Below are 19595 nucleotides of genomic sequence, written 5' to 3'. Positions count from 1 at the left end.
CTCCAGCCCTTTGAGCACTGCCCCAATAGGCCATGATTGAGACTGAATCTGATGGCTTTTTACCCCACCTCTCAAGTGGTCACCGTCAGTTCATGTGGAGCTCTGCTCAGACCCAGACTCAAGCTGCAATTTGTCTGCCCAGCTTCCTTGTTGCTTTTTCTGCACATTGAATGGAAAACCAGTAGGCTAGACTGGTGTTGTGGTTTGATTGCGAGGTGACAATAAAACCGTGGCAGATGTATTGTCAAACCCCTCTTCCCCTCTTTCCTCCTTCAGCCCCTCTCTCTCCCCCTTCACACTGAAGACAGACAATTGGGAGGGAAAGAAGGACAGAGAGAAGAGAGTTGGAAAAACTAAAAATATTTTACTAATACTACTAATAAAAAAATAGAGAAAATAATACAAAATATACAAAACCAAACTTGAAAGTCCCGGCAACTTCTCCGGCAGATGTAGGGCTGGCACCTGAAGTCCTGGACTGGACTCTGCAGCCAACCAGAACTGGATTCAGTCTGTCACTAGGCCTTGGTTCACAGGGACAACTCGCAGGGTCCTCTCCCAATATCAGCCATAAGGAAACAGGGATGAGATCCTTGTGATCCCCCACTTTTATATGAGGTATGACGTGAATGGGATGGAATACTTTAGTTGGTCAATTATCAGTTCACCTCCTGCTTGCACATCTCGCGGGATGCATCATTATCAATGACCTTGCATTCCATTGCTGTGTCTACCAAAACATGTATCTAACTTTCAGGAAAACTGTAGTTACTAAGAAGGCTTTAGCTGACAGGGAAATTCACTAAAAGAGAATGTTGTTTTTTAACAAAACCAGGACAACTGGAAATGCCAATTATTAATGACCACCACTGTGTTTGCCTTGCACTGATGGGCTACTGTAGCTACCTCTCCTCTGCTTGCTGTCAGCTCTGACCTCTCTTGCCACAGGCTGGTGATAAAAGCTCCTGGTTGAGGCCTTGAGTTTCTGCAATACCACTAGGAAAGCACCGCACTGAACAGCCAGGCTTTCTCATTAGGAAAGAAAGATTCTGCCAGGCAGGGTAGTGTTTCAGAGGGCAGTATGCCAGAGACTCAGCTTTTGTGAACAGTGATCTACTCTACGTGTATTAAAGGAATTGTCACAGAACTGTCACTAGTCTTCTCCAGTTTTAGTTCAAAGGGAGGTGATACGCTTCATGGTGAGTTAGCTGACAAACAGCTGTACTGTGACAGAGGCAGACAAAGGTAGTAAATCAAAGCCATGACCAAAAGCTCATGCAGATAGAGACCTAAGCAGTAAAATAAAAACAAATGAAAAACTGGTGCTTATAGTGCCTATGCAAAGGAATCTACAGTCTTTATTTTCTAGACATTGAAAGGATTACAATGACTAATCACAGAAAAAAGTGACAAAGAGGTCCACATTTTGTGCATCCTTCGGGTCACTTGGCTGCCTCATGATATCCTCACTCTTCCTCTTCTATCTTCTTGCCATGAAACTCCCGGCTCTTCACTCGGAGCTTGTTGACCTGCGACTCTGCAATGTCAGCCCGCTCCTCGGCTTCCTCGAGCTCGTGCTGGATCTTGCGGAACTTGGAGAGGCTGACATTGGACAGTTCCTCCTGTGTGGGGAGAAGGAGTCGGTGGTGAGGAGCAGGGCTTTCAGTCCTGCTGCAGCTCGGCCTTGTGTGTCTTTGGGACTTCTCAGGGGAAGGCCCAAAGCTCCATTCCCCTCCTACCGCTGCTTACACGTAAGCCTCACACAGACCTCCTCATCCTCCCTTACTCAGGAACCCCCTGGGACAAGCTTCACCAGTACTGTGTCATTCCTAGAGAAGCTAATTCATCACTCGGGTGTGTCATTTTTGTACTTATTCTGACACTATTTGATGCCCAAATATCAATGTGAGGTTGAGAAAGACCCTGAAGCCTTCTGCCGTTGATCAGCAGCAGAGATACATGAATTTCTCAGTCAGTGGACGTGGCCCCTGGGTTTGTTTAGTCTGACACCATAGTGAAATAGCGTGACCAAAACTGTTGTGTCTTGAGTGTTTCTCTTGTGCAGCTTTCCTAGTGTTCATACTCATCTCAATGAGTGAGCTGCCCTGATAGAAGGTGGCACTTGCCCATCCTCCAAGCAATACTTACAGCCTCCTCAGCTTGTCTCTTGTAGGATTTCACCTTCATTTGCAGTTTGTCCACCAGATCTTGAAGCCTGAGAACATTCTTACGGTCTTCCTCAGACTAAGACAGATGACAAAAATGAGAGAGAATGAATTATTTGCTTACCATCACATGAGGTTAACAATTCCCCTTGGAAATGGCATGCGCAAAATTTGACTTGCACAGAGAAGGCTGTGTCAGCCCAAGAAGACCTCCTGCCTTACCTGGTAGGTCAGCTCCTTCACCCTCCTCTCGTACTTGCGCACACCCTTCACGGCTTCAGCGCTGCGCTTCTGCTCAGCATCAACCTCCCCTTCCAGCTCCCGCACCTGCAAGGACAAGCCCATCTCTGGAGCTTCCCTGATGGCTGCTTGTGTGACATGTTCACTCATGTACAAATAGCAGCCCTACGCACTCTGGCCTCCAGCTTCTGGATTTGCTTCTTGCCTCCCTTCAGGGCCAACTGCTCAGCCTCGTCCAGACGGTGCTGCAGGTCCTTCACCGTCTGGTCCAGGTTCTTCTTCATCCTCTCCAGGTGGGCGCTGGTGTCCTGCTCCTTCTTCAGCTCTTCTGCCATCATGGCTGCCTGATGAGACCAAAGGGCCAAGTCCATTTACGGACTTGAAGGAGAATACATCCAGCATCAGCAATGAAAGGAGCCCTCGACTCACATCTGTGATGGCCTTCTTGGCCTTCTCTTCAGCATTGCGGGCTTCCTGGATTGTATCCTCCATTTCACTCTGAATTTGGGTAATGTCTGTTTCCAGCTTCTTCTTGGTACTGATTAAGCTGGTATTCTGTATAACAGGAAGGATGTGATTCTTACTGTTAGACCTAATGCCTCCATATGAAGAGCTAAAAGTGTGTGCATTGTTTATGAAAGTCATTAATGCAGGAGTCCTCTACAGAGACACAGCAGCAAAGCAGACATGGGTGACTGGCTAGACTGGCCATATCATGGCATGTCTTCTCAAGTGTTTACATAGTAATCACTTAAAAGGTGCATAGCAATCTCACTCTTTGTTACCCCTTTTTGATGGGATTAGTTTCCAGTTGAGTGGCTGACCTGGGTGTGGAGGAGCTGCACACGTTCAGTGGCATCCAGAAGCTCCTGCTCAGCCAGTTTCCTCGAACGCTCCGTCTGCTCCAGGGCTGCCCGTAGCTCCTCAACTTCAGCCTGCAACAGGTTTGCTCTGCGCTCCACAATGGCCACCTGCTCCTTCAGGTCCTCCTGTGTCCTGAGAGCATCATCCAAGTGTATCTGGGTATCCTGAGAAAGAGACAAGAGAAATTGCAAGGTGCCAGTGTGTGCTTGGGTGCCAAAACTGTCAGGGATGTCACCTCTCTTTCAGCAGCTTTGCTGAACGGACCTTGAGCACTCCCTGTGTGTTTCTCAGGTTCTTTTGTGCCTCTGCAGCCACGCGGTTGGCATGGCTCAGCTGGATCTCCATTTCATTCAGGTCTCCCTCCATCTTCTTCTTCAGCCTCAGGGCTTCATTCCTGCTCCTGATCTCAGCGTCCAGGGTGCTCTGCATGGACTCCACAATTCTGAGGTGGTTTCTCTTCATCTGGTCAATCTCCTCATCTTTCTCTGCTATCTTTCTGTCAATCTCCGACTTCACCTGGTTGAGCTCAAGCTGGAGGCGCAGGATCTTCCCCTCTTCATGTTCCAGGGAGGCCTGGACAAAGTACAGGGGGAACAATGACTTAAACCATTGCTTGCTTCCTAAGTAATTACTTAAGCAGTACTTTGTGAAATCTAGGTTTGATTTCATGCCAGCTTTGCAGATAACTACACCCATAGTTTCTGTCTGGACACCATTTCTCAGCACTCTGTGTACCTCAGCTTCCTCCAGAGCAGCCTGGATTTCAGATTTCTCCTGCTCAATCTGCTTCTTGACTTTCTCCAGCTCATGAATCGCCTTTCCTCCCTCTGCAATCTGCTCCGTGAGGTCGGAAATCTCCTCTGTGGGAACCAAGACCAATGGCATGGTCAGGCACAGAGCACAACGGGAAGGGCCCTGTCACACCAAGGTGACAGACATCCTTGCCCACCTGCAGGCACAGACCCATGTGAAGCGGTGTGGAGCGCTGGACAGGGAGAAAGCCCTGCCAGGAGCAGAGGGCCAGGCACTTACGCTGCAAGTTCTTGTTCTCCCGCTTCAGCGTTTCCAGGTGGTCCAAGGACTCTTCATACGCATTCTTCATCTTAAAGAGCTCCGTGCTGAGAGAACGAGCCTCTTTCTGGGAGGCTTCCAGCTCAGCCTGCGTCTCCTCATACTTCTGTTTCCATTCTGCCAGGATCTGAAGAGAAACCAGGTGTGAGTTTGGATGTGGCCATCAGGAGGGGCTGCTCTGCCCAGGAAGCCCACGTCTGGAGCCCAAAAGACCTTGTCAAAGTTCTTCTGCTTCTTATCCAGAGCTGCGCAGGCAGCATTTGATCGCTCCACGTCAATCATCAGGTCCTCCACTTCATTCTGCAGCCTCTGCTTTGTCTTTTCCAGGGAGGCACATTTGGCATTCACAGCTTCAACATGTTCCTCTGCCTCCTGCAGACGCTGTGCCAGCTTCTTCCTGGCAGGAGATCAGCACAGCTCCAGGTTAGAGCTTAAGGGTCTACCACGTCTATGTCCTGACACCTTCAGAGTATCTGGCCTGGTCTAGCCGTTCTAGCTCAAGGGCTGCATCTGTGTTTCCAACCTTCCCTTTTTCCACACCACGCTCTTCCTCTCCCTCCCTCAACCCCTTTTACAGCAAAGGTGGTCTATTCCTGCCGTGGTCCCACCCCTGTCCTAACCCAAACTCAGAGACTCCAATTTCCCTTGACAGCCTCAGTCTTCTCCAGCCATTCAACATCCCACTTCCCACATACTTGGCCTCCTCCAGCTCCTCCGTGCGCTGAATAGCGTCAGTCTCATATTTGGTTCTCCACTGGGCCACTTCACTGTTGGCCTTGGACAGCGCACGCTGCAGCTCCCCCTTGGCTTCCTGCTCCTCCTCGTATTGTTCCCGGAGCAAGTCACAGTCGTGGCGAGCAGACTGCAGGGCGTGGGCCAGGGCGTTCTTGGCCTGTGGGGACAATGGGATTGGTAACCTGTATACTTCTCTTGAGATGACTCTTGACATTGACACTGTCCAAAAATCACAAATGAAACTCGAGTTAGGCAAATGCAAAGCTGAGAGCTGCTGAAGCCGTCATCCATGTGTTCTAGAGGATCAGATGTCTTGGTGACAGGGGCTCTGGGTCAGTTATCAGTAGATGTTATCAGTAGATAACATTTATCTACTGTTTGTTTAAGTGTTTCTACATATGTGTCTGTAGCCGGTGTATCGCCTGATTCTCACAAAAGACTTGTGGACGATTTCTTCCGTCATCAAAATCATGACACTGCCCTTCCTCTCTAACCTATGAGATGGGGTATGTACCTTATGGGAATTCCCTCCAGTACTACATGTGTTTGCATAAAGAATATTGAACCAGTCTGGATCAGACAGGATTCTCCAGATACTTTTAGGGGTGATGTAGACTGTGTACAGCAGGGTACTTCCAGACCTTTATTTCTTCTTCTAGATGTCTCTTGAGTTCCTCAATCTGTTGGGTAAAGCCTTGCTTGCCCCTGGACAGCTGAGAAATCAGAGCATCCTTTTCCTCCACCTGGCGTGAATATTCACCTGGGAAGGGGAAATTGAAGAAAGGTAACTAGATTAGTAATATTATGACAATTTCTGGCTGTAAACCCATTTGATCAGGAGTGCCTGGAGAGGTTTTACCAGTTGTCACTCTTCACCCTGTGGTATCCTCATTGAGTGCAGGTTGTCCCATTCTACCTCAGGAATGAGTATATCTCACCTGATTCTGTCTGCAGACGAGCTCTTTGAGTATTGAGGTCATTGATCATTCGCTGATTCTGCTCCTCCTTTGTTTTAATCTCACTCAGCTGGTCTTCCAGAGTGCGGCACATCTTCTCCAGATTTGCCTAGGTATAAAACACAAGGAAAAAAAGGAGATCAACACCTGCACTCTCGTTATTCTCATAGCAGGGCTCTTTTTAAAGAGAATGTGGCTGCTGGATGGGCCAGACCTTGGCCCGGTGGGCATTTTCTCTTTCAGTTCCATACCTTGGCCTTGGAGACAGACTCCATGTTACTGGCCAAGTCATCAATCTCCATCTTCAGCTCGCTCTTCTCCTTCTCCAGCTTCTGCTTCACTCGCTGCAGGTTGTCGATCTGCTCCCCAAGCTCAGCTGTGCTGTCTGCGTGCTTCTTGCGCAGGGCGGCCGCCGTGGCTTCGTGCTGCAGCGTGGCCTCTTCCAGGTCACGACGCATCTTCTGAAATTCTGCCTCACGCTTCTTGTTCATCTCAATCTGAGCTGCCGTAGCCCCTCCTGCTTCTTCCAGGCGCTCGCTGATCTCCTCTAGCTCCCTGGAGAGGTCAGCCCGATGCTTCTCGGCTTTTGCCCGAGAGGTTCGCTCGGCCTCAATTTCCTCCTCCAGTTCCTCAATACGGGCCTGCGGAATATTAGGGACTCTTCACACCTGGGCCTCCTCCTACCTGACCTGAGACTGGGAGAGAAAGAGGGAAAGAACGGAGACTTGCCTGAAGCTCCTTGATCTTCTTCTGTAATTGCATGCCCATTGCTTGCTCATCCTCGATTTTGCTCTGGATCTGGCTGATTTCAAAGTCTTTCCTGTTGGCAAATCAAACCGTGTTAGAGATTGGGGAAAAAAGACAAGCGCAACCAGCCCAGCACTCAAATGCCCCACAGCCATGCTTACTTCTTCAGTTTCTCATCCAGCTGCTGCTTATCATTTTCCAAATCCATTATGCTGTCTTGGGCCAGCTTCAGGTCTCCCTCGAGTTTCCTCTTAGCTCTCTCAAGGTCCATGCGCAGTTTCTTCTCTTGCTCCAGGGACCCTTCCAGCTAAAAAGAACAAGACCCTCAGCTCTCAGCTGGTCAGGTCTAACTCCATACCTGTCCTGTTCTTGCTGGATGGCCGTGTGCTCACATCGTCCACTTGCTGCTCCAGCTTGGTCTTGGCTTTGGTCAGGGTATTGACTTTGTCCTCTTCTACCTGCAGGTCATCCAGTGTCTGCTGATGGGCCTCTTGGAGGGCTTTCTTCTCTTTTGTGAGCTTGGCAATGGTCTCATCCAGGGCTGCCATCTCCTCTGTCAGGTTTTTCACCTGTTGATTTCAAGAAAGTGCTGAAAGTCTGTGTATAAGTCATGAATGCTTGTACCTTTTCACTTTGCAGTCCTTAGCCAGTAGCTTGTTTTTATTTGGACTGCCTAGCTTCACCACTCTGATCCTCTAAATCTCGCTTTGTTTTGAGGATACCAGGCTGAAATAGGAGGCATCTGTCACTTCCTCCTTTATTTGAATCCCTGTGTGTGTACCTTGTTTTCAGTGGCATGCTTTTCCTTCTCCACTTTGGCCAAAGTTAACTCGAGGTCATCAATGTCCTTCTTCAGCTCTGAACATTCATCCTCCAGTTTCCTCTTCTTGGCTGTCAGTTCAGCATTAATTTCTTCCTCATCCTCAGCCCTTTCAGTCACCTCCTTAATTTTGGCTTCCAGCTGGATTTTGGTTTTGATGAGCTGGTCACATCGCTCCTCAGCATCAGCCAAACTGTCTGCTTCCTGGGGGACAGACACAGATTTTATGGGTTGTAATGTTTTGAAGTTTCTCTGCTCTGTCTTTTTTATCCCTGAGTAGGCATGCGTTAATACAGGGCTGAACGTGGTCTTCCACTCCAGAAACTGGAAGATCTTGCCACGTGTCTATTGGGAAAGATGTTTATCATTGGTTTAAATTTTTTGTGTCTCTATAAAAATGACACACTGAGAGAAGAAGTATTCAATAGGTTCTTTTTAACTGACTCTACCATGAATCTTGTAATATTTGAGAAGTAAAGGTTTTTTGAGAATATTACAGTGGAGCAAGTGGTGTTATGTTTGCTGTAAGGAAACTGCCCTTTCTAATTGAGTTTGATTGGGAAGTATCCATGTTTCTGAAAGTAATCATGGCTTCCCTAGTGTAGCTGTAAATAGTGCATCCTTCTGAGCTTTGCCCTGACTCTGTTAGACAGATACACGGTGATGAAACTTGAGAAGGTGGAGATACTTCCCTTCCAGTTCAGAGCTCTCTGCTGTGGATTACTTGTTGCCCAGTGTTACGTGGCTCTTTCCTCAGGCAGCAGGAATGCCGGGTCTCATGTGGGGCTGCCACAAGACCCACCATGCCCCTGCCAGTGCCGGTTTATGCAGTGTTAGAGTGTGTGATTTAGAGCCTTTTCTACTACACATTTGTCAGCCTCCTGTGAGTCCCTGCTCAGGGTAAGAAGCGTTCTGGCTGTATAACATTACTTACCCAGGGACGAAAGACCCGTGATACTCACCGCCTGCACTTGGAGCTGCAGGTCATTTTTCTCCTGCAGCAGGGCCACCATTTTCTCCTCTAGCTCCTTCCTCTTTGCTTCAGACTTCGCGAGTTCTTCCTTGGTTTTCTCGAACTCTTGTTTCATGTTGGCCATCTCCTTCTCTGATTCTGCGCTCTTCAGCAAGGGCTTGATCTTGAAGAACAACTTCATCCAGGGCCAGTGCTTCACATTCATGAATGCACGAACGTTGTACTGGATACAGAAGATTGAGTCCCTGAAGTAAAATTCACATGGCTATTGCATACCGTGCTGGTGGTGAATTTAGACTCAATTAGGCAAGCAGTACAAGAACATGATATGTGAGTGAGAATTGTCTACCTCCTCTCCACCATTTTCCGATACTCCACTCTCATCAGGAAGCCCCTGCACCTGGCTTGTGTCATGGTCATAATCTCTGCTAGTTTCTCATCTCTCATCTCCTCCAGCAGCCCTATCAGCCCAGCTTTGAAGAACACCTTAAGAAAGGGAACATTGCAGCACATCAGTCTCAGGTAGTGCATAACAGAGGTACATAGTGTTTGAACACAAGACTTGTTTCTACCTTAGTGTGACCAAATCTATACTGGGTGTGGTCCACATCAATGGACCCAAGAAGCTTCTCTGAAGCCTTCTTGCTGTCCATGAACTGACCTTCTGGAATAGCACTTGCATTAAGCACTCTGTATCTGTAGGAGAAAGCAAAGCATGGAGAAATCCACATTACCGAGACCTCCACTGAGGCAGAGCCTCACAGCCACCTCAGCAACAGCTGACTGTCTGACTCAGTAATGTCGTGTGTTAGGGACAGTTCATTCTTCCACAACAGTGAAAGCAGAGACTTCATACTCTTAACTCACAGCCCAAGGCAATCCTCAGCAGCAGCCGTGTCATATCATCATGAACTGGTAGTAAAACATTTTTGTATTACAGCTGAGTTCCTTGTTAAAATATTTATATTAGGATACTCCGTCTGTTGTCAGCAACAGCTCTCAGCTGGTCATTTTCAGCTACAGCTGACTACATCCTTGACAGGCTCAGACCTCCCTAAAGACACTTCAGAAGTATTTCTAGGCCATTGGGGGGAAATATGCATTGTTGTTCAAATGTGAAGCGGATGTCTGAAGGAAAATTTTATGTTACATCACCCTTTTCCAGTGGTAGACTACTGTCATGTGATTTGACTGCAGAGTGTGTTCTTTAAACTGTGTAGTAAATATAATACTTAGGTAATTTAACACACTGAAGATTTGGAACAAGAAAAGAACAGGAAGAAAGGTGGAGCACTTTTACCTTTGCTTGAAGTCAGCATACAGGACTCTGCTGGGGAATCCTTTCCTGCAAATTCGGATTCCTTCCAGCACGCCATTGCACCGCAGCTGATGCAGCACCAGCTCATGCTCCATGGCACCTAACAAATACCACCATTAGTGACTACTCCATTGTTTGATACTCACCAGAAGAGCTTCTGTGACTTTTTTTTCCCTCCGATTGAATCTGCTTACCTGGGGTTTTTGTTTCATTTGGGATGATGCATCGTACAAAATGCGGGTGAGTGCTGCGCAGATTTGTCATCAGCTTATTTAAATTTTCCTGTGAGAGTACAAGTTGAAGTTTAGATTCTAGCAAGTAAACAGTGCATGCTTCTTTATGATGTGCATATAAAAACCGAATCTTTCGTTGTCTTGACTTATTCAGAAATGCATGCTTATTTTGGTGTAGACTTGCTTCAATAAATATGAATCAGAGTCTACTCAGGGAGTTAAAGGGCTGTCTTCTCACAGCAATTCTACTCAACTCCTTTTCTATTTTGTGCATATTTCTAATAAAGAGGTTGCAAATTTTTCCCTTACACGGAAAAGAGCTGAGACAGTCTGGAAAGATGAACCCTTCTTCTTGCCACCCTTCTTGCCACCACCAGCCTCTGCAAAATTGAAGAAAATGACCAGATGCCTCTAACATTGTCTTGGAGATTCCATTTTGTACCATACAAACACATGGAAAGGGATTTTACAGGGCTTACCTGCTTCCCCACCATAGTTTGCAAACAGTAAGGCCAGTGTCTTCACAGATGATTTCTGGTACAACCCAATGACAGTTTCGTTCAGGGGGTCCTTGTTCTTCTCCAGCCAGCCGGTGATGTTGTAGTCCACCGTGCCAGCGTAGTGCACCAGGGAGAAGTGAGCCTCAGCCTTGCCTTTGGCAGGTTTGGGCTTCTGGAAGTTGTTGGACTTGCCCAGATGCTGGTCATAGAGCTTGTTCTTGAAAGAGGTGTCAGTTGCCTTGGGGAACATGCACTCCTCTTCCAGGATGGAGAAGATGCCCATGGGCTGGAAGGTACCACAAGAAGTGGTAGAGAAAGATGTTAATGATGTGAAGCATGTGCTATGAACATCAAAGGTAGCAGTGTGCTGCTGGTAGCATCTCAGCCTGCATAAGGAACCTGAGTTTGTCAGGAGTTGTCCTCAGCTAGGGAGCTTATTTCTGCCTTCTCTTACCTTCCTGCAGCCTCTTGTCATGGATCTTTAAGAACGTCTGCCTGATTCAGGCTAGAATTGGCAGTAGAATTGGAAGAAGAAGTTATAAACTGAAAAAATCATTGGGAAAATTGCTATAGGGGGTGTGCTTCTTTTGGGAAATCAGATGAGATGATATTTATTTCCCAAATTTGTGTGTGGAGTTCTGATTTGTAACTTCAGAGGAAAAAGGAAAGGAGACTGACTCGAGTTTGTTTTAAAGAAGTCTGTCAGTGCGCATGCAGGCTATGTGTTCCGTGCTTGAAGAGCAGGTGATGAAGGGTTGATGACACAGATTTGCATTTCCTAATTTCTCTTTGCCAGACTAGAACAAATTTCAGTGCAAAATGTTTTGTTTAATTTACACTGACTGTCTGACTGTGAGCTCTTTCTGAGCTGAATCTGGCTCAGAAACATAGCCAAACTCCAAAATACATGGTACGCTTGTAAAGAAAAGGTACCTTCTCAATGAGTTCAATGCAGGCAGCCAGGTCCATCCCAAAGTCAATGAACTCCCATTCAATTCCCTCTTTCTTGTACTCCTCCTGCTCCAGCACGAACATGTGGTGGTTGAAGAACTGCTGCAGTTTCTCATTGGTGAAGTTGATGCACAGCTGCTCAAAGCTGTTGAACTGCCCAAAGCAAGGAGAGCTTGTCAAGGTGTGGCAAACACCACAGGGTTTTGCTAGCATTCTCCTAGTGCTGGTTGAACTTCCCCAGCTGAAACAACACTCCTAACCGTACTGTAACAGCATCCTTAGCAGGACTTCTCTTCGAAAATTTGCTGTCCGCAAAGGGTTTTATTATTATTACTTTTGAAATCAAGCTAATGTAACACTTCTTTTTCCCCTGTGCTACTCAAAAGCAGATCCTTCAGTAACCTTAGCTGCAGCATTGTGTAAGTGTCTCAGCTCTCTGACCTCCTGGAGAGTGGAAACCTTCTCAGTGACCCACCTGAGAATGTCCCTCAGATCAACAGTCCAGGGATTTCTCTGCTCTGCCACTGAAGTCCTAACGTCGTGACTCCAGTCACAACACAAGAAACACTCCGTGACCTTTCCCATAGCACTACCCTTGGCTCTTCCAAGAGCATCCACACCTTTGGCCTAGGTCTCTGTCAGCCTTAGTCCTGGAGCTGTCCCCTTGTTTGCAAAGCATAAGACATTGACAAGCTCGGGGACCTTTGAGACCATTTGTCAGAAAGCAGAGCTTTCTTCTACCTGTTGACAATGTTAGAATCAAGGTGTGGGTTATTAAAGCCATTTGAAGGCACTACTGTGACAGAGAAGAGGGAGAGGTTCTAGAAATCTGCAGATGAGGAGGATAAAATTCTGAATCTTCTTAAAAAGAAGTGTGTTTTGTAATCCTCATGACCCCTCCCTGGCCCTCCCTTGACTATGGTGCCAAATCCTTGTTCCTTACATCAAAGATCTCAAAGCCAGCAATGTCCAGGACACCAATGAAGTACTGTCTGGGTTGCTTGGTATCCAGCTGTTGGTTGATGCGAACAACCATCCACAAGAACATCTTCTCATAGACAGCTTTTGCCAGGGCACCTACTGCATTGTTCACCTAAAGCAGAAAAGAAAGGACTGCAGTTACATCCTGGGGTCAAAGAAGAATGCTCAAGCAGACCTGTTGGAAAAGTGGCTTTGCAGAGAAGGACCTCGAAGTCCTAGTGGGCAATATTTTAACCATGAGCCAGCAATTTGCTCTGTGGCCGTGAAAGCAAATGGCATCCTGGGGTTCGTTAGGAACAGTGTGGAGAGCAGGTTGAGGGAGGTTATCCTCTCCCTCTACTCTGCCCTCATGAAGCCACATCTGAGGTACAACAAGACAGTCCAGTGGAGGGCTACAAAGACGGCCAGGGAACTGGAACATCTTTCTTAGGAGGAAAAGCTGAAAGAGCTGTGTCTGTTCGGTCTGGAGAAAAGATGGCTGAGAGGGGATCTTATCAATGCTTAAAACTATCTCCAGGATGGGTGTCAAGTTGATGGGAACAGACTCTTTTCAGTGATGCCCAACAATAGGATAAGGGGCAAGAGGCACAGACTGCAACACAGAAGGTTACATCTGAGTATGAGGAGAAACTTCTTTCCTTTGGTTCTGTCCGAGCACGGGTACAGGCTGCCCAGAGCAAGTGTAGAGTCTCCTTCTCTGGAGACATTCAAAATCCTCCTGGATGCGACCCTAAGTGATCTGCTCTGGTGAACCTTCTTTAGCAGGGGGGTTGGAGTGGGTGATCTCCAGAGGCCCTTTCCAACCCCAACCAGTCTGTGACTCTTTGAAGAGCTCTTTCAAGTCAAGTATTTTCAGCCTTCAGATTTTACCTGTTCAACAGTTTGACCTTTGGTCACATATTCATTCCCAACTTTGACTCGGGGATAACACAGGGCTTTGAGCAGTTCAGCTGAGTTTAGGCCCATCAGGTAGGCAGCCTTGTCAGCAACTAGAGAGGGGAGGAGAGAGATAAACACACTTATTTTTGGATAATTTCTCGAATTTGATCAGTGTGGACAACTCTTCCATTCATGTTCTAGAAATGGAAAAGCACTGGTCTGGTCTCAAACAGAACGTCTGGGAAGCAAAGCCAATCAGGAAGCTAATGAAGGCCTTCTTGGAAAGCAGGTGTTTGGAGGTTTTGCGGAGAGATCCTGTGCTGAAGCTCCCCCTTTCAGGCTGTGTGTGTTTGGAGAGTATTCATTGGATAAAATTATGTTATTTCCCACGAGCAGGGAAGCACCTCTGCAGTTAGACAGATGGTGAACAAAGGTGCTCGTCCTCAGCATTCTATGTTGCAACTCAGGCCAACAAAGACCTCTCTTTGGAGGTTCACATGTTATCTCTGCAAGCAGAGAAGTTCTTTGAACAAGTCCATTGCTCAGTCTGCTGGTACCTTCTGTGCCATCAGGCTCTGCCTGTTCCTCTCGTTGTTTCTGCTTGAACTTTAGATTCCCGTAGTGCATGACGGCCCCTGTCAGCTTGTAGATGGCAGTCTTTTCATCAGCAGTGAAGCCCAGGATGTCAATGGCACTCTGCAGTCAAAACAATGAAGTAAGAACATTGCCTAAAATCCTTAACAGTCTCAGTAAAAATATTTCTTTTGAGCACTTACATCTGTAGCCATCAGTTCCTCCTGGTCATCAATGCTGGGAACAGTGACCTCACCCTGACTCACATAGTGGAAATCAAAAGGGTTGGTAGTAACGAGGAGCATGTCTGAAAGCAGGAAGACGCAAGACACAGGTTTTGCCAAGCAGGTAATAGGGTGAACTGTTGCTCAGTGATCACCCTCAAAAAGTCATGATGATCCTTCCTACCAATTAGCTCCGGCTTCTTGTTGGACATGATCTGATAGAAGATGTGGTAGCTTCTTTCTGCCGGGAGCTGGAAAGTGACTCTGGACTTCTCCAGCAGATCTGGCAAGGAAGGCAGAAGAGTCAGGCACAGGAATGCCCATGAAGGTGGGAATTTGGGAAGGAATGGGATGAGGCCAGGAGAGTCTCTTACAAGTTTCAATGTCAGCAGAAGCCAGTTTGCCTGTGGCTCCAAAGTGGATTCTGATGAATTTGCCCTGTTAAGGAGAAGAAGCAGCATTTCAGCCTGGATGGGTTCTTCTGATGTCTCCTTTACATGGCATACTGCTAGGGCCATCACTTGTCTTGGAATGAGAGGGAGAGATTTTGTCCAAAGCAACAACTCACAAAGCGTGAGGAGTTGTCGTTTCTCACGGTCTTGGCGTTTCCAAAGGCCTCCAGCAGTGGGTTGGCGCTGATGATTTGATCCTCAAGCGTTCCCTGCAGGATGAGAGATATTGCTGGTTATCCTTTCCAAAAATCATGCCAGGAATGGAGAAAAGCTTTGATTCAAGCCAGCACCAATTAGCTTACCTGCATTTTGCCGGGCTCTTCCTTCTTCTTCTCCCCACTGGCTGCAATTGTTGCAAAGTACTGGATGACACGCTTTGTATTCACAGTCTTCCCTGCACCGGATTCTCCGCTGTCAAAACAAAGAGAGAAGCAGAGAGCGTGTGGTCAGGCAGGAGATCCCCTGGCACCGGGCAGCCCCGCAGGGACCCAGCAGGGAGTGTACATACGTGATCAGGATCGACTGGTTCTCGCGATCTGTTAGAGGCAGAAAAAAAGATGTTATGAATATGTATTATGAACAGCCTGGATAAAAGTATCCGTGGGACCTTTAGAATATGTACTAGCAGATATGCCATCAGCCCTACTTCCTTTTGAAGATTTAAAAGTTCATAGCTGTAGCTGGCAAGCTGACATGTCAACACTCATGTGGATTTCAGGTGTAGCATATGCACTTCTTTTCTGGATATTCTCTTCATGTCAAGCTGTTCATTGTCTTCATGAAAATGACTCCAACTGAGGAGTATTTTTGTAGAACTACCAATTAGTTGAACTATCTTTAAGCTAAACTGAACTGGAGCAGGTCAAATCAGAAAACTTGTCATAATTTCCAGATCAGATTAAAAAACTTTGAACAGCAGAAGTCCCAGAATAGATTCCAGTGAGACTTCATTCATAAAATCATTGCACTATGAAAACTGAAAACAAAAAAAAATTTACCATCCTTTCATTTTTCTCAGTTTCATAGCTGGTAGTGAATACAAGCTTAAAAGTTATGCTAACAATAGCTGTTTTATCAACTGTGCTGAAGATCTTTGTTAAATTTGCATAGGTTACCTTCACCCTTATTAAAAAAAAATCTGCAGTTTTGCAGGGCAAGAATTCCCTTTAAAAAAAAGCAGCTTTTTTTTCTTTTGGTAAGTCACATATTTTCACACACCCAGTAATTGCTTTGTTTAGAAGTTGCTGGCAATTTGCCTGCTACAAAAAATCCAGATTACTGGTATGCCGTTCCTTAAAACTCCCTCACAACTTTTTTTTAAATGTTAGTGTAACAATTGCCATTTTCCAGGCAGTTTTCAGTGAACATTTATGATAGGTAGAGTTCCAATGAAATGCCTGGTTTAATTCTGTCCTGGCAACTGGCTAGTGTTTATTTTATTGTTGGGTTTTTTTTAAGGACACTTCAGTCTGAAGTTCCTCTGATGAGGAGGAGTTCCAGAAATTAACCATTTATTTGTTCTGATATGACCTTATATTTTTCAAGTTGTCTTTTTAAATTTTGGCTGTGTCAGTACAGACTGTACAGACTCATTTTAAGCCTTTCTGCTCCGTATGTATTTGAAAAAGAAATAAGCATTAAGTTTTTATGTGTGCTGCAAGTTGTTCTCAAACCCCCTAATTTTGCACGCCTTCTTGTGTTTTCAGAGTTAATAGCCAGAGTTATATTTTGAAGAAAGTCTGCGTGTGTTTAAGAACCTACATTAATAGGCTACCTAGCTGGAATGGCTTCCAGAGAAAGTGCTTTTTGCCAGATGATTTACATTTGTTCTGTGCTTCTAGGATGGTGTTTCCCAAGAATCTGCATGCAGTCTGAAGAGACTAAGCCATTAGACTAAGCCATTAAGCCAGCTGTCTCCCAGTGGAGAAGTCTGGGTTTGCATTCACCAAGTTCCTGCACATCTCATGGAGCTGTCAGCAAGAGTAAATGTAAGATGACTTACATAAATACTGCCATAAGACACAATAACCAAACATCAGTGCATTATCATTCGATTTTCATAGCATTCTCTTGCAACTAGTCTTCTTACTGCTCTGAATACTACAGTATTAAATACAGTAATTGGGGAGGAAGGAGGAAACAAGATTTATTTTAATAAATTAAAATATCCCTCTTGTTTAATAATGTCAAAAGTTTTCACTACCTGTCTTTCTTATTGGTTTCATTTATATTAATGAATGAAAAGGAAGAACTGTTTCTGAGCTGGAGGTAGAAAGTATCAATTTTACGAGCAGGTTTCACTCTAATGTCTGACTAAGACTGCTTCCTCAGTTTTCGTAAAACCACCACAGGAAGAATCGGCTTCAATATTGAATCTCCCTTCCCTCTAACATCAAATCTTATTTTCAGAACTCCACCCTAGTGACTTTCAGCCTTGCAAAGCAAATCATTCAAAAAACGATTCTCTCAACTAAGAAGAAAACAGAAAATTTAAACTTTATCCAAATTTCTTTGAAGGAAAATCTGACGGTGTATTCAGTGATAAACCATATGCTCCCAAATACCCTGGTCAGTAAATTCTGACAGTGATTGTTAGAAACGTGATCTCAATTATAGTGTCCAGTAAAGAAAATATTTCCAGTGATCAGAGAACATCCACCCTCCCAACACTATTCGGCTGAACTATTTTGCAGTTAAAAGGTTTTTTTTCTCTCACTCTGCAAGTGTTCACAGCTAAATAATTTTAAAGAAAACCAAGCCACTCACCAGTCAGCATGAACTGATAGGCGTTGTCAGAGATGGAGAAGATGTGTGGAGGGGCCTCACTGCGTTTCTTGCCTCGGTAGGCCAACACCACCTCCGGGTTGTACACCGGCAGCCACTTGTAGGGGTTGACGGTGACGCAGAAGAGACCCGAGTAGGTCTGCGAGGAAGGGAGACAGCACGTTGCCTTCCCCTTAGCCTGGCAGAGCAGTTCCTCCCAGCTCCCCAAAGGAAGACTGCTGCTGGTACTTACGTAGATCATCCAGGCTGCATAACGCTCTTTGAGGTTGTACAGCACAGCGGGTTCATGGAGGTGGGTCATCATGGCCATGTCCTCGACTTTATCGTACTTGGGAGGGTTCATGGAGAAGATTTGATCTTCCTTCACAGTCAGAGTCTGTCAATGGAAAGGAAAGATCCATGTATATCAGCTAAAATCTCAGAGTGGGAATCAAATGCAGATCTGAAACTTGCATTTTCCTCACCTCTCCAGCTTCTGTCTGGACAGTGACCTTCCCTGATTCCCTACTCTGGATCGTCCCTTTCACAAAGGATTCCTTGGGATGCACCACAAAGACGGATGTCTTGGCATCAAAAGGCTTGTTCTGGGCCTCGATTCTCTCCTTTTCTGACTTTCGGAGGTAAGGAGCCGCCTCCCCAAAGGCAGCCATCTCAGCATCCGCAGAACTCATGTCTGCAGTTTATTGAAGACACGTCAGCAGACAACCCTATGGTAGAAAAGATACGTAGCATCAGCAATCATTAACGTACTTTGCAAGGAGACCTTTTCTAATGATTCAAAATTAAGCACATACTCGAATACTAAAACTAGCAAAACTGATCTTTTTTCGGTTTAATGATTTAGACCCAGAAGTTAAAAATCTTGTTTTCATCCCAGAATAATACAGAATAACCTTCTAAAAACAGCTGCTTTTTGTCTTGTGACACTGTACAAATTGTACATTTGCTTTACAAATTGTACAGAGTCATATTTGAGAATATGTATGATGTTAAGGGAATCTTCTTATTTTTAAGTAAACTCACAAAAAAAGGTATGGGTATAAAATATACAAATGCCTTGAAAGAAGATGGAAAAACTTATTTAGAATCCAATTTCAGAGATAAGAATACACTGTATAATATGCAATAAAGGGGGGGGGAGTAATTTCAACAAATCACTAGACCCTGCACGCTTACCTTGAAGCTTTTCTGGGAGACAGGGCAGAGCACTGCAGACGCACATTTATAGAGTCTGTTTGGCAGATGCTTTAGATTCCTATTCTTTCTTTGGTCAAAAAATTTTTTGGCAAACATTCTTTGGCAAAACATTGTCTGGCAAACTTAACTAAGGGTATAATTGTCATTTGATTTGACCAGATATATTTAGAAATGTTTTGTATCTTACCAATGATGTGAATGTATTGACTATAAATAATATGACAAGAGACTGAAGGAGAAAATCTCAATTAGTCAAGGCACTTAGATAACTTGGATGTAGGACTTATGAATTCCATAGCTGCATTTCCAATGATTTCCTCCTGCATGTCTGTTCTGCAACTCTTCCAGATGAATTATGAAGATAATATTAATGCTTGATATTCTGAGGCTAATGAAGAAGTGCATTACAGGCAGCAGATAAACTGTGTGAAAAATATAAAATATTCTTGTTAAATGAATTTAACTCTTATGTTCATCTAATATTTGAAATGAGAGAAACAAAATGTGTTAAACTCCTACATATGAAAATCTTGGGAACTGACATGCAGCCCAAGACAAAGTAAAAATCACATTCTTTTCTTCTAAAAATTCCTGCTGAAAGACACAGTACACTCAAATATGCAGTAGGTACAGAGCTGAGTAATTATAAATGCGTAATATTTAGTGACTAACACTAAAGTAGTTAACAAAGATTTTACTGTACCTCCACTTTTTGGTACAGATTTTTAAGAACATGATAGACTAAAAAATGTAAAATAACCTTCTAAACAGGTAAAGCTTGTTCTTCACATATATACTCAAAATCAACATTTGTCCAGCACTCCCATCCCATCGCGATTATCTTGCACGCTTACACATTCACACCGTTCCAGCAAGAAGAGCTATTAACACAGTGCTGCCTGTACCAGAGCATTAGAGGTGGCAAGCAGTCC

At 45.2% G+C, this 19595-nt stretch overlaps 1 protein-coding gene across 1 annotated transcript; it reads right to left on the bottom strand.

Moving 5' to 3' along the window:
* Window positions 1–1332: 1332 nt before the first annotated feature.
* On the bottom strand, window positions 1333–18173 carry LOC135995932 (myosin heavy chain, skeletal muscle, adult-like). The gene is made up of 38 exons (XM_065647572.1): window positions 17931–18173; window positions 17699–17842; window positions 17449–17605; window positions 15191–15218; window positions 14985–15093; window positions 14799–14891; window positions 14605–14668; window positions 14415–14513; window positions 14210–14313; window positions 13991–14129; window positions 13425–13543; window positions 12517–12666; window positions 11556–11726; window positions 10602–10908; window positions 10432–10502; window positions 10084–10171; window positions 9872–9989; window positions 9144–9267; window positions 8921–9057; window positions 8561–8816; window positions 7560–7802; window positions 7171–7347; window positions 6940–7085; window positions 6761–6851; window positions 6283–6672; window positions 6014–6140; window positions 5717–5835; window positions 5036–5232; window positions 4554–4737; window positions 4302–4467; window positions 4005–4129; window positions 3534–3842; window positions 3230–3433; window positions 2835–2960; window positions 2579–2749; window positions 2388–2492; window positions 2149–2244; window positions 1333–1622 (listed from the first exon to the last, which is right to left on the bottom strand). The coding sequence occupies exons 1-38, from the start codon at window positions 18135–18137 to the stop codon at window positions 1467–1469; spliced, it is 5817 nt and encodes a 1938-aa protein (XP_065503644.1). The 5' UTR covers window positions 18138–18173; the 3' UTR covers window positions 1333–1466.
* Window positions 18174–19595: the final 1422 nt, after the last annotated feature.

Source organism: Caloenas nicobarica, chromosome 18 (assembly GCF_036013445.1).
Source record: "Caloenas nicobarica isolate bCalNic1 chromosome 18, bCalNic1.hap1, whole genome shotgun sequence".
Lineage (NCBI taxonomy): Eukaryota > Metazoa > Chordata > Aves > Columbiformes > Columbidae > Caloenas > Caloenas nicobarica.
This window is presented reverse-complemented; position numbering and strand designations above follow the sequence as displayed.